Here is a 16,267-nt window from a genome sequence, read left to right on the forward strand (position 1 = left end):
ATTTTATTTAGCCCGCGGATTGAACTGACATTTTTGATATAACCAAAAAAATTCGCATCCCAAATCACATGATTTGTTTTTAATTGTTGACGTTTGATTTTAAGATAAAAGAGGAAATTAAATATTATAAAAATAAATTGCAAGGGTAGCCATAAAAATAAATATTATATATAACTTTCAAAGCGATAATATCTATATAACAGTTTGACTGTTATTATATTTATATTATTTACATTACTAACACAATTTTGTATTATATTTTCTATTTAATTGTTTAATAATCCAACATTATCTGTAATTTTTTTCAGTGCATCTGGAACAAGCGCAGTTGCGATTGACAACAAAATCGAACAGGCTATGGTAAGTGGTATACGTGCGTCGGTTTTATTTATAGAGTCGCAAATCCTTGTCTTCAATCATAATTTGTTTAAGTAGGCGATGTTATTGTCCCGATTGATAAGCTCACGCAATCTTTCAGGTTGTTTTGATGTCGCTTATCAAAGATTTCTGTTGAGGGGACCGTGAAAAGTGACATCAAAATTATTGTTATTCTGAAACGAAATTCAAGATTTCAGATCAGCTCGCAAACTGATCGAAAATCCATAAAGTTATACATTTTGGGTGCACTTATCAGCAAAGCCAACACTCCAAACGTCAATTGAGACGCCAAAAAAAAAATAAAAAATAAATAAAACCGATTGTACAACACTCGAGTGTGGTGGCCAAAGACCTCACGCACACGCTCAATCGCTCTACTCTGCGCTTCTCATTGTCTGCAAATTTAGTTCAATTGAATTGGATGCGACGCGCTCTTGTATATTTCTTGTGTACATATCAATGGACAAGTACGCAGCTATTTTTAGACCCAATTAAAACAGCAGCTCAAAGCAAAAATAAAGTGAAAAGAAGAAGAAACAAACAATTGATTATTATGTATTTTTCTTCTTTTTTTTTCTGTTTGCAAACTCTTTGTTAAAATATGTATCCCAGGCAACAATTGAACTGCGGGCCAGCAGCTGTTGTGGGCGGCTTTTGATTGAGCTGAATTTCCCGCACTCCCACGCAAACATTTTGCTGTACATATGATTTATATATAGCCTTGATTGTTTAGCTGTTATTCTTAGTCGCTCTTCCATTTGATCCCTAGGCAACTGCACTAGTTGAGCTGTTAAACAAGAACTTTTTATGTCACATTGTAACATAAGATATTATGTAACTAAATTGAGTTTACTTTTATAATAGGCTTATGCTATATGTTGCCATGCATTGTTATATGTTTTATCAGACTCAGGGCTTCAGCATATTGTGCCTGACTGAGTTCCATTTAAATTCCTGCAATCGATACGCAACAAATTCATTCATATTCATGCTATCAATAGGTGTTGGTGGAATTTTTATGATATTCTCGAATTTTCGCAACTTGACTTGATGAGTGCCAATTAGGCCATTGAAAACATCTCAATTTTGATTTCAATTAAAATTAAGCATAGTGAATGATAAAGCAATGATAAAGCTGTCATATTCATATTCGGTTCTTTGTTTCAAATCTTTAGATAAGTCATAAAAGTCTGTTTCTATAAAGTCTGATGCAGTATTAGGTCAAATACCCTAGTTCCGTAAACAATTGCTGGTTGAGTTCTCTCATTTCTCGTCTAATTGTTTATTTACAAGACAAACTACAATGTCTGGATGTTGTGTGTTAGATGTGATGATGTTGGTCATCAATCATTATTCAATCACAAATTGTGTTCACGTCAAATGAACAAATCAATCAAACTAGCTTATTTTACTTTTTAGTTTTACTTATATCAAAATAAAATGCTTAGACTTGAAATGAATCTCAAATGATTCTATTTGCAATTTAGTTTCCTAACATAATTATCTTCATCTTTCTAGCTCTTGTATATATATATAGGACACAATATTCATTTTCCAACAATCAATCAGTCATTCAAGTTCAATCTTAAGTTAACGCTGCTTTTGGCAGCTATCTTTCTTTAGTTTAATACAAAGAACTTTCAAAGTCTTTCAACGATTTCTATTGTCGTCAGCTGATCAAGAAATCAATCATAAATTTAGCATTGATTTGTGGCCTTCTAACTGCTTTTGCCCCATTCAAACGGATCTGACTGAATTTGGCTTGGCACATATTTGGTTCTACCCACATGTTGCATGCAGCTATAGCTAAAGCTAAAGTTGATTGTAGTAGTTGTGCTGCGACAGTCAATCAACTTTTCCTTTTGAAATCAAATCTATAACTCTCCAGAGTCGATTGTCGATGAAGCCGAAGCAGAAGCAGAAACAGAAGCCGACGCTGTCGTTGACCATTGTTGGACAATTGGGTCAATTCAATTGCCGTCTGCACTTTCTTTCGGGCCAATCAAACGCAGAGCGCAGCAAAGTGAGATAAAAAGCCCAAAGCCGATTCTGTTATCGCCTTTCTATTTGCCCGAGAAGTTTCTTCTGTCTTGCACATGTGAAAGTAAGTTTTCCATTTATGTTTCACTTTTCTTTAAAAGAAGAGAAAGAAGAAAATGAAACAGGATTTAAGCGTGCTACAGCAGCGATTGCTGCTTCTGCTACTTCTTCTTCTTATTGGTATTTTTAATGCTGCGATTACTTTTGACCTTGGTAAAAAAAAAAAAAAAACAATGTAAAAAAATATTTTTTTTAAAAGCATTTTATTTTTGCGCTTGGCTTTTGCTTTATATTTTTTATGAGCGCTGGGCTTATCAGCGAATTTTGTTGTTTACAAAATGGCAGACCTCTGCTTAAATGTGTGTGTGTGTGTGTGTGAGCGACGGCGGCTCTCGAATAAATGCCATAAATTGTTTGCCAAAGCAAAAATATAATAATAATAATAATAATCAACATTATAAAGCACTCGAACATACACCCACACAAACACACAGACGGCCTCACACACACACTCACACAGACAGCATAATCACTTCAAGTACATTTTTTGTTGTGTCCATGATATGGCGAAAACAATATTTTGTTCAATTCATTACATTTTATTATAAATTATTATAATTATATATATTCCATCAAAGCGAAAGTGAAAGTCATCGTATTATGCATGATTTTTTGTTGGAGACTTTGAGTTAAGTGATGTGATATTATTTTACGATGGATAGGCGTTTCAGGTGCTTTAAAAATAGAAATGATATGGGTGCAAAAAAAAAAAGAAGAGATATACACACAATTAAAATTCAATATAGAAATATGAAAGTCGGTAAAGGAGCAGGCAAAGATATTTAAAGAGCTTTTCAGATAAGGTATTCTGATTAGATAATTTAAAGTATTCAAGTGCTATAAAATGCTTATGAAAGGCAATATGTAATTTATATGTATGGAGTATGGGTTATATAATATATATGTTATAGACCAGACTGAGGAGCATTTTTCAAATTAAATTCATATGAACTTCAAGTGATAAAATAAGTATTTGCTTAAAATTTATCCATTTCTATATTTATATAAATGCTTGGGTAAAATGAATTAAAACAAAAACAAGTTGAGGTAGTTGACAGATAGAGCTCCTAAAAATGCATTTATTAGTACTATCTAACAATATTTACATTCAATTATAGATATGAAATACTGATTATATACGCTTTTAAAAATACCATTAAATTCCATTTCTAGGGGAATATAAAGATATATATTTTAAATTTCCGGTAAATTGTTTTTAAAGCTTGATAAATCCACCAATTTAGTCAACTATATAATTATAAAGGAATGTCTTTGCCCAAATATTTATATCAAACAATATTAAATTTTGTTGGCAGTTCTTAACTTCCGAACTGCTTATAGTATTAGCAGATAAGATATATACTAACTTTATAGTATATTGTAGAAAGTCTGCGTAAAACTATAGTATAAGTAGATAAGAAAGTAGTAAAGTTAGCATATATATTATACATTTTGCCAGATAAGATAAAGATGAAGTGCTTAGCAAAAGAAAATATATTACTCTCAATAGTATATGCATATATAGTAAAATAGAGATCTATTTACTATAAAGAAGTCAATCGCGAAGCTTTTTCGCAGAAAACTCTGGAATCATTTCCATTTATAACTCTCAATCTATATGCTAATAGAATTCCTGATAAATTTCCATCAGCCCATTTGCTTTCAATTTGTAAATTAGCTTTTCTCAACTCTTATCATATCTATCAACAGACTCTATCTAAATTCTTTAATCCCTCAGTCATTTCCAATCGAAAAGAATTTCTTTGCATGAGTAATGAGCTGTGGGGAAATTTCGAAAGTCTGTTTCGTTGAGTTTTTAAATACTTCTGCAAAAATATTTTTTAATGTCACTTGCTATCTACAAATATTCGCTCATTTATTATTCTTTTCTTTTATTGGGTAATTTATTTACAGCTGACAAGAAATATATGATATATGACATTTTTCCTGTTTTACAAATTCAGGAACAGCAAAAACAATAATGCAAATACACACGCCCTTCAAGTGGGCGGAAGTGTCTGGCGTTGGTTTCCTTAAACAATGCTTTCTTTATTCGCGAATTTGTATACACTTAATGTACTTATACTGTATATATATTGTTTATTTTGTTTAAAATTTTTACACTTATCAATCAGCAAGGCGAAGCTGTCCATGACGTCATCTTTTTTGCGCATTAAGAGTTTTTATATATTTTGCCTTTCCTTTTTTTTTTTTTGGTCAGCTAAGGCAGTCCATGATGGACTATCATTAGAGAGTAGTATATATACTGATAAGCAGAGACAGCAGGCTCTGGCATAGACAATGATAATTATGTGATCTATAGACACTGCTCGAGGCACGATTATCGCAATCTTTCTTATATACAAACATACACTCACACAGAGCCCGCAACTCACACGTTCCAATTTCATATGCTAATCTCGTGAACATTGCGCGTAAATAATAATAGTAGAATAATCTTGCGAAACAAACAAAAACATAGAACAATCAAAGCAAAACAAAGTCGAGGCGCCACTCTGGGCTTCAATATCACTTTTTTAATACATATATATGCATATGTATATAGTCTATCATATGTATATATATATGCACACGCACTTGATAAGCTTTTTAGGTTAGACTAATATTTAATAATTGATTTAACAACACTGCTTATCAACACTGCTGGAAGCATTTCAAATGTTTGTTCAAAAGTCGAAACTTGATAAGGTTTTCGACTAGAAGATGGAAAATTGATGAGGTGCTTATAGAGTAAATAATAAATATATTGTCATAGTATTCAACATAATGAATTTCCAATAGCTAGACAGCTATCTATAATATATCTGTCTATATAGAACACAAATTATATAGAATATACGAAAACTCTAAAGCATACTTTTGTGCTGTTTGCTTAACTAAAGCTAACAACTACAGATTTTTAAATATTCCTTAAATACACATATTATGTTCTTGTATATCTCTATATCCTCCTTTAAGATATATATATTCCATCAAAATATCTTATGGAATCTTAAACATTAAAAAAGAGTTCTGTTTGCAATCGAACTTAAATCTAGATTTCCGTTTTAGCAACCTTTGCTAATAGTGATCCATTAAAGACCCTACAGCCATAAAGATTGCATATCATGTTATATATATTAGATTATATATGTATATCTCTCAGCATACCTTACCTGCCTCTATACGTCTAGTTATACGCTTTTCAATCTTATCAATTTGTCTAAACTTTACACCAATGATAATGAACAAATACTCGATAGTTTGACAGCAAAAAAACAAGACAAACAAACAAGAAAACATGTTTAAGACATAAGGAAACAAGTTGAAAAGCGAAAAAAAACAACATGAACAACAATAGCAACAACAAGTGCAAGATAAGAGTTAGCGAACGAGAAGCGAACGATAATGCAACTTAATGACTTAATGACATTTATGGTGTTAATTTTTCAACATTCGTAAGCCTATTTTGACTCGGCTAGGGTTAAGTGGGTATATTTCCAGCTCCAGTGACAAAACAACAAGACGCGCAAGCCATAAAAACACACACACAAACAGATGCAGAGCAACATAATAAGTAAAAAGAAGACGTAGAAGAGAAAAAAAAAACAGATAAGATAAAAAAAGAAAAAACACGTTGGCCATGTTTTGTTTTACTTCATTTTTTTTTTTTTTTTTTGGCTTTAACCAAACTCTGTTTGTGCAAGTGCTTCGAAGTTCGAAAGTGAAAAACAACAAGAAGGGAAGGGAAGGGAACAGCGCAAAAATGATTATTGCTAAATGCTTTTTATGCCCCTCGTAATAGACGATAATAGATGATAACAAAGAGGCGCGCGCTTACATAACAGCAGAGGCAGATACACAGACAGACAGACAGACAGACTGACTGACTGACTGACTGAAAGAATTCTTTTTAACATCTGGCAGTAAGATTTCAGTAATTTCCCAATTGGGAAAATCCAAACAGTCGTCTGCATTTGGCAAGTTTTTTATTTTTTATTTGTATTTTATTTTGTTTTATTATTATTATTATTATTTTTTTGTTGCTGTTTTGCTGTTTTGCATTTCTTTCAGAGTTTAATATGCTGTCATTAAAATAATCATATCGAATGCCAAGTATCTGTAGCTCTATTTGTATCTGGCTGTCTGTCTGCTTGTCACTCTGTCATTCTGCTCTAATTGCAGTTTGATTGGACTGACGTCAGATGTAAATGTGCCGCGCTTGGCTTCTGGCTCAGACCATAGTCTGAATAGTGCTAATTAGTTGTGGCACGAGCGTTCCCACTGCTTGTTTATCGCTCGATCGGACAAATATAGTCAACAAACAGAGAAAAAAACGACTCTCATTAGAGATGACAACGTGAGGTTATATTCATGTCACGCTTAAGGCTTTATATGTGAAATGGTTTATATTTAACTGGAAATTCACATACTTTATGTTATAGGAAAAGATATGTGATTTTATTACAGTACTTCGTTAAAGTATAAAGTGTACTAAGTGGAGTTAGTTTTCAGAGATAGATAAAGTATTTGGTTAAGTAAATATACAATATCAACATTTGCATTACCTAACACTGTCTCTACACTAAATAATATTTATTTTCAATAATACATTAATATAAAGAATGATGCACTTCATCAATCAGAAATGAAAGCTAGTAAATTTTAGCCCTCACAAGAAAGTTCAGCATTATCCAACACTGTCTATCCACTAACCCCTATAGTCAGATTGTGAGCTAGAACAAATATGGCTACAAATTTTTCTAAAATTTTCTCACTCTACACACCAACTGTGACAGTTACAATTGAAAGCTAGCGCTACAATATCCAATTCATTGTGTTTCTATTAAACTTGAGACGAGAGCGGCGCACTCTGTCAAAGGCTGCTGACGTCAGAGATTGCGTCACAACTAATGAATAAAAACAAAATGTAGGAAAAAAGTGCAACATTGTATTCGCAGATGCTGTTTGTAATAATGATATAATAACTGCACAGAAGACTACAGAAAAAGTTCACGTTCCAGCATAAGTTCTATAGAAATCGCAAATGTGATGCTGCTGCCTTTATTGTTGTTGTTGTTGTTGTTGTAGTTGTAGTCGTTGCTGTTGTGTTAAGGTCGGCGACTTTCAATTCGCATGAAATCTAAACCAAAAGTAATGCAAAAAGTGTGAATGTGAATGTGTTTGGCTTACAATTTCACAAGCCGGATGAGCTCACCTGCCCAGCAACACAACTGTGACTCAGTCATGCAACAATTTTTCCCAGAAAAAAGTGTTGTGGATTTTGTTGCAATTAGCTTTTAGCTGCATGCATTTGCATGCCACAAAGTGTAGCAAGTTGTGTCGAATGTGACGACATGCCAATAAATGCTTTTGTCTGTACACTTGCCAAGAACGAAAATAAAACCCAAGACCAGACTAAAAGATACCCTGTATGAGTATTAGGATTGTATAGCCAATCTCAATACACAATCCACTGAGAAGAAATTTTATAAATATAATTTATAAATATATTCTCTCACAATAAATTTGTTTCAACTGTTACTCGAACAAAACATCACAACCCACGCACACTGTTTTATCTAAACAGGGTATTACGACTATGCACTATACTAAATGCTCTACTTGTTATTTCTTAAGTTAGTTTGTTTCGTTTTCTCTAGAAATTTCATTTCACATTCAAGGTCAAGTTGTGCTTCTGTTTGCCATGTTTGTTGCCAAAAAAAGCACACCACACAAACACACACGGATACAAATAAACATTTACAATGTATACTCGTTAAACTTGTTAGACAACAACAACAACACACTCGGCCAGACTTTGTTGTATGTTACTTGCTATATAGCATATGGAAATAGTAACTGGCCTAGCGGCAGGCGTCTGGCGATAGCCTTAGACTGTAGACACCGCTTTTAAAGTGGGTCAGTTTTATCGTTCGCTATTCGCATATTTGCGAATGCATTCGAAACTTGCACTCGATAGCATTCAAATTGAACGACTACTCGCATTTTTCGTTGCTAGGCGCACTAAATTTTCATTATGCTCCGATTGTATGGGGAAAAGTGCACTCTGATTGTCTGATCAACACAACTACGGCTGTTGCAGCAAAAGTGTACTGTGCGACACTCGCTGTATGTCCTTTTATTGTGGCGCTCGCTACGGTCGTATATGAAAAGAAATGCACTCGGCATTCCAGCTACGGCTGTAAGTGGCAAAGTGTACTTTGTACAACACTCGCAGATATCGTTTTCAGTTCATTTCATAAAAATATCCAAAAGACCTTGATTAGCTAAAGCAACGCCCAGCAGTTATTAGCACACACATATACATATATATTATATAAATATGCAGGCATATATCTGCAGGCCGCATGCTCTGACTTATCTAGCTGTCGTTTATCAACACTCAAAGCCCTTGGGGGCGACTCTGAGTGGACTAATCAATTGTATGCTCTTTGAATTCCATTGTGCGTGATTATCGTTATGGCCTACTAGAAAATAAGTTTCATTTGTGTGTGGCACGCATACGCACCTCAATATTTAACTCAGCTTCGGGCAGCTGCTGTTGGCTTTTTATGCCAACTACAAAAATTAATTAGACAGCTTCGTCCGACGACAGAACAAGGCGATTGCGCTTTTATCTTTCGTTTCATTTGTCAGCTACCTGCTGGCTAAATCTTGACAGACGCGGAACTAGACGTAATAAATAAATCATATTTGATTTATTCATTTAGTCATACAAAAAATTGGCAATTTGTGCCAATTTTTGAGCAAATTATTTGCCTATATCTATTGAATTGAGGCATAAGTAAAGAATTGAGATGAAGAAAAAACCGGCTGCCAAAACGAACAAAAATTATATTGATTATAATTTATGCTTTCTGCTTATTGTTTATTTGTCTGGCTGCTGCTGCTTCGCAAACAATCAACAGATTTATGCAAATTAAACATCATAACAAACACAAATTTTGGCGCATGTGAATGAATTTTCACCGATATGGCGCCTGCATACAAATTAATGTTAAACAGACAAACTGGTTGTAGCTAAATATTGTAACGAATTCTAAATACACTAAAATATAAATAAAAATATATAAATAGGTAGGAAATTCTTTGTATTATTTTCAAATAGAAATTAGAAAATAATAGCTTAGATAGAAAACTATGCCAAAGATATTAAAATACCCCACCTCTATATCAAATTTATATATATTAGGCATGAGTCTGATTCATATATGTTATTTGCACCATAGAAATAGAATTTGTAGCGCTCTCATCGCTCAACCCTTGATATATCATAATTTTCATTCAAAGACCTCACCGTCTCCATTCACATAAATCATTATGACCCTGTCGCATTTGCATGCCGTGAAATGAGGTTCGCCGCTGTGCCACAGCGGCAAAGAACTGTATTATTAATGTTGATATATTGACATAATGACCTTTGCGCTATATAAGATCTGGTATGCGTTGAACTTTTGTTTCGTCTAGTATCTTCCGTAATGCTTAAATTGCTTTCCATTTAGCAGTCAGGAAATAATCGTCGATTAATATCCATTTCTAAACTGAATAATTTGATGCCGCTGACCTTTTAAAGTATTTTCAACTTGAATTTAAAGCAAGTTAAAGTCGATCTAGCTGAGCTTGCCTCGTTCGGCCCGTTTCTATTTAACCTTACAAACTGAGCGAGGGGCGCGGCAGCAGCTGTTAAGCCTCAACAGTTGACAATAAATTTCTCTCTGCGTGCGTTGTGCGTTTGCAATCACAGCAAACAAAACTCTTACACCTTAATACACACGGCCGCCTCGGTGTGCCACTTAACAACAACTAGAAATGTCAATCAGCTGCCAAACTGTCAGCCTGCACTTGATATACCCCAAAATAAAAAAAAAAATAAGAAACATGAACAACAATGAGCAACGGCAGCAACAATAGCAACTACAATGGATTTACAAGCAAAGTTTCTTCCACAGTTGACAAAATATTGTATTTATTTGTCATATACCCTGCACTTATTACAAGTGATGTAAAGGAAAGGGTATAATCTATAAGTCATTTATGATGTTTATAAGCTATAAATATTTCAGCTCTACATTGAAGAATAAAGATTATAGATGATATCTGGAATAATATAGTTTGTCTAGTTTATGCTCAAACATTTTAAAAACAATTTACAGCTGCTTTTATAAAACACAAATGATATTTATTTTAAATAGCAAAGACTCGGAAAAGTAATAATCTGAGTTGATTCCTAAAGAAACCAACTTACAGGATATCTCTTAGTTGAGCAGTTGCCTTAGCCCCATTCTGACTTTTCTTATTATCATATGTTATTGTGAACAGTTTCATTGGTTGCCAAGCGCTCGACAGCAAAAATTGCTGTTTAAAAAATTATATATATACTTGCAAATTATACATACATATATGATATATCATACCTTTATGAGTTTATATAATATTGAAAACTGACAAAAACAGTTGCTGACCTAATTAACTTTTTGGCATTCGCGCCGCATCAACAAAATGAGCAACAACAATGAGAAGAAACAAATAAATCAGCTCAAACCAAACTGCCTAAAAATAATTCCGCAAATGTGATTAATAATTGCCATGCCAAAAAGCGTACCCCAAATGTTTTTTGTTCAAAGAAAAAATTTATAAAAATATACTTGAATATTATTAGCTTAGACTATAAATAAAAATCCCATATGAGAGGCAGAGATAATTTGCTAGTCATATTCGCTGAATAAGATAAATGTGCTTAAAAGGAATCTCTGATTCGCGACTGAATTTTAAAATATATTTTTGTATATATTAAAAAAATAAAAAATATTGATGTTATTTAGGTTAGATCTTTCTAGACTGTTTGCCAAAACTATTTAATTGATTCCAAGTCCAGTGCCAATCAATATTCCTTTGCTGTTTACTAACACTGTTCAAGGGCCTAGTTTGTCATGTATGTAATGTGAAATTGATTTCAAGGTTGCTTACCAACACTGTTCAACTAGTCTGCAGCCTTCACTAGCCATAAATATTGATTAGATTAACCAAGTCTTGATAACAGTAAACTCGTCAACTCTATAACTAGCCATATCAACTCATCTAGTGTTAAGGAATATTCTTTTGCTATCAGTAATGATCAAATTGTTTACCAACACTGCAACAGCAACATTAAGCTCTAGTGTTAAACAATGCACATTAGCCATAAAAGTATTATTGATTAGATTATTTGAGACTGTTGATAAAGAGCAACAACTAGTCAACTCTATAACTGGACTATTTAGTAATGTTTGCTCAAGTTTTTATAGATTGAAGAGCTGCAGTCCTATTATATATTGACTTGCCTGACTGTCGGGCTATCAAGCAAACTAGTTGGCATTTAAATGTGTTTGCCTAGACTCGCTTTATAAACTATTGACGAGCTCTCATTAGCTAGACTATGTCTACCATATAGCAAACACTTGAGATTGCGCTCGATATTGCCTTGAACTGTGATCGGCATTATTGATAGACTCCCACCTAAAAGCAATTAGCTATTGAGCATTTCTCATAATGTCCCAGACACCAGCCTACAGAAATATATTAAAGTCGAGAGACAAAGCTCAAGTGCGTTTTACTCGACTCGAGTCTGGCGATTCGAAATGCGTTCATCGAGTCAACTTCAATTCATTTTTATTCCCTCATTTTTTATTGATTTGCGAACCAGTCGAACAAGTTAATGCGAATTGCGGCGCGTTGAGCGTTTGGGTGTGCGTGTGCGTGGCATGTGTCTCGCGACAGGCAACTGGCGACTCACGACTCACGATTCGCGACGCGAGGCAGAGACACACCTACCTGCCTTGCCTGCCTGGCTGCCTGCGTTAACCCCGTCATATAGTCGCAACGTTTCGGGCCATATTTGCGTTTAAATTTGGCCATGATCGCAGACACCGCCGTCGCCGCCAACATGAAAACGCGTTTTGACTTTTATCTTCTCCTTCTCTCTTCACTTTGCATACGATTCAAATCGATCCGAGTCGAATCGATCGCACAATCAGTGAGCGATCGTTTAAATTTAGATGATTTTGCAATACAATGATTAATTTTTTGTTGAGAACTCGATTATTTTTTTAAGCAAGCTAATTATATTTTCACGTGTCTGCTTATTTTTTTTTTATAACTGAAGCAAAGGTTAGTTGAGTAGATTTCTGCCTTATGAAGAAAATCAGCTGTCATATTATATATTGATAGATAATCATAATTGAGCTGTCAATCGAAGCTAATCTTAGTCAAGTTGAACCTTTTAAAATTTTACATATAAATTTTAGTCTATTATATATATTGCTAGCAGAACGACTTGCTAATTTATAAGAGATATATGCTTCACTTAATACATCTACTCAGGAGATACTTTGAAGCATAGGTCGAGAGCTTTAAACGCTAGAGATAGGCAATTTAATACATTTTAATCTGAGCCGTTTTTTTTAGTGTTTATGAACTAAAATCCGAAACTCTTAAGTATATATCATTGATATACATATATAGCACCACACAGTAGACTCTTATCATATGTAGGAAAATCATTCCATACATCCTGAAAACTCTATTTAAAGAGCATAACACAAGAACATTAAGAAGTTTACACTATGATTCAGCTATTGTATCTGTTGTATACAGCGTATGTCTATAGTCTATCAGACTGCGTTGTTTCGATTGCATTTAGGCCTTTTTTTTTCTCACAAATCTGGCACCAATATGCCAATTGAAATATTTGGAAAATTGTGGCCAGACAACGTTATTCTACGCACTACGTTTGTCGCCTCCATAGATAGTGGAAAGTTTTTTCTTTGTGTACAGAACAACAACAATAAATAACAACGAGGTGTGTGCGAGTGTGTGTGTGGTTGTGTGTGAATGTGTGTGGGTATCTATAAAGCGAACAACGCGTCGCTTTATGAATTTGCTTCCGCATTTAATAGTTTAGCCAAGAAAAATGGAAAAATCGTTTTTGCGCCACGTTCAATTTGCCTGATGAGCCATTTTATAATTAAGTATTAAGAGCCAATTAATTAAAAGCAAGGCAGAACATTATCCATACATAATATAAAATTGAATGTGTTTTTCTTAGAAATAACATATATATAATTTGTGTATTTATTTATGTATTTTTTTAACATTTTCCCTCCTACGCTCTTCTCTTTACAGGTAAGCACAACATTTATGACTATGACATAAGACAAACTTGGTAAACAAAAAACAGAACTGTAAATAAATGATAAATTATTTGCTGCCCGGTTAACGTAAGTCAATTAGTTTATGGAGCTGCCAGATGATGTCTGTGATGTCTACATTCTATTGGAAATTTTTCCGTTCAATGAATTTTAATCAAAAAATCGAATGAGACAAATGTAATATGCTACAAATTGAGCCAACTATGCGTAAATCTATAGAGTATGAGAGGAGGGAACTGTGGAGGGGTTTATTTTTATTTCAAGTTGATGGGAACCCAAAAAAAAATTTGCTGATTTCCAAAAATAACCAAAATATAAAAGAGAGCTAGAGAGAAAACAAACTAATTAAGCAGAAAACAAGGAAAAGAATATTCCACATTAAGCAAATGGTTATATATATGTATATATCTCTATATGATATATATCATCGGAACTTGCAGAGGCAAGAGCGTGGCATAGGGTCCACAAAAGTACAATAACAACGTATTGTATCAAAGCGGATCAGTTGTTTTTGTTTGTTCGTTCTTAGGCCTTTAATGATTGGCCTTGAATAATTCATGATAAAATAATTCAGTTTTGCTCTTTTTTTTTCTTTTTGCATTTATGTTATTTTGTTTTGTTTTTCGTATTTCATTTTGTTGTTTTTATTTGATTTGATGAGCTTGTCCGTTCTTCGTTTGAATTTTCATTAATTTTCTGCGTTGTTCTCTTCAATTCTCCTTTCATTGTTCATTTGCTTACGAACTATTTGTGATATGCATAGTCGACGATAATTAGAGAAAGAGAGAAAGAGAGAGAAGGGGCGAAAACGAGCCAGGTATTCGATAGGTGTTGTAATGTGATAAATAGATAGGGTTGTTTGGCCAAAGAGTTGGCTGTAAAATGTGTCACAATTTAAGTGTGCTTATAGCACTTTATGAAGAGGGCTTGACGTGATAATGATTGAAGCTCCAAATACTCGTGTTTATATTTATATATAATATTAAGATGGTACGATGAGAAAATGGGAGATTAAATTCCAATTTCTTCCTAATTATTGTGATCTTTCAGTAATCTATGAAAAATAGATATAAAATAGAAATATAGATATAAATATATTTCTATTAAAACTGATTTATTTTAATTAAAAATATATAAATATTCGAAATGAAATTCATAAATTCATAACAAAATTTATGAACGTTTAGCTCACAAATTACAAATTTCTATATGAAATGTAATATTAAGAAATTTAAAGCTCAGTTAAAATGTGACAAATTGCAAACTTTAGTAATTGCTATCCTTCAACTTCCTTCAGCCGCCTTATAATACTCCACTTTTTATGAATTCATTCAATTTGAGCAGCCACACGTATATTGCGAATGCTATTCACACCCAGTTCCACATTTACGCAGACAGCTCGTAAAAATCCAGGCCATGTATGGCTCATAAAACTAGCTGCTTGGCCTGTTTCGCTCAAACGGAGGCAATTGCTGCAACTGCAGCAGCGCACCAAAAATAATTACAGAAAGCAGAAAAAAAAACACAGACTGCAATTAAAGTCTGTGGCAGTTGCAGTAAATGCTGCTTGGCCACACACAAAGCGCCTAACGATGCGGATTAGCATTTGGGCCAGGTAAGCGACAGACTTCTGGGCAGACGCGCGACCTGCGCTAATTGCAATTGAATGCGCAAATTAGTTGGCAAGCGCCGAAGATGGCAACGAAATTTGTTGGCCACGTGTGGCAATTAACTTTTTCTCATCTTCAAATGTATAGGTGTATATATGTGTGAGTGTGTGTGTGTGTCTGTCTGCCGACAATCTTTTGACGCACACGCAAACACGAACTACCCTTTGGGAGCGAGGCCACAAGCATCATAAAAGTCCTATAAATAGCACTTCATACAAATTTTTAAATACCCTATGCAGCGAGTAATGGGCATATTGTGACAAAGTGTGTCAAAGTGAGCTCTGTGGGGGAGATGTGTGAGATAAAAGATGAGAGATGAGAGAGGGAAGGCATTAGAAATAAAAGTTTCCTAAATCTAGCTATCTCTCTCTATTGACTGATAGCTTTGCAAATATTGAATTTTATCAATCTATTAATTCATCTCTATAATAACATCTTTATAGATGTAGAATATAATATTTCTCAGTCTATCTACGACAATATCTGTTTATCGATCTATGTGCATATTTATCGGTCAATCAAACGAGTGTGCGATAGGCATATTTCCACGAATCAATCAGTTCCGTTAATCCATTTGCTTATCAGTCGATTTTTATCTCATATTGAAGATTTGCATTTGTTTGATATGCATATATCTTATATCTTATATATGTCTATATTATCTCTCAATCAATTCATCTCTTCTGTAGTCATTTCAGTCAATATATATTAATCAATATCAATCTATGTAAATATCAATCAATAACTGTCCCAATAATAGATATACAATTATCCAATTTTAAGTCAATTTCTATTAATATTTAAATGAGTAAAATGGCAAAACGTCATAGTATTTTATGAGAGATTCCTGCAATATCGGCCAATGTCATTTTTCTTTAATACACATAGGGTATTTGGCATTCGTTGCAA

At 33.7% G+C, this 16,267-nt stretch overlaps 1 protein-coding gene across 2 annotated transcripts in view; it reads left to right on the forward strand.

Moving 5' to 3' along the window:
* Positions 1 to 16,267, forward strand: part of LOC6575947 (protein bunched, class 2/F/G isoform) — a 123,384-nt gene that overhangs the window by 92,494 nt on the left and 14,623 nt on the right. For both annotated transcript variants that reach the window (XM_032728768.2, XM_032728771.2), the window contains one exon: positions 309 to 360. In XM_032728768.2, the coding sequence (XP_032584659.2) occupies positions 309 to 360 (52 nt within the window). The remainder of the gene's footprint in view (positions 1 to 308; positions 361 to 16,267) is intronic.

Source organism: Drosophila mojavensis, unplaced genomic scaffold (assembly GCF_018153725.1).
Source record: "Drosophila mojavensis isolate 15081-1352.22 unplaced genomic scaffold, ASM1815372v1 contig_36, whole genome shotgun sequence".
Lineage (NCBI taxonomy): Eukaryota > Metazoa > Arthropoda > Insecta > Diptera > Drosophilidae > Drosophila > Drosophila mojavensis.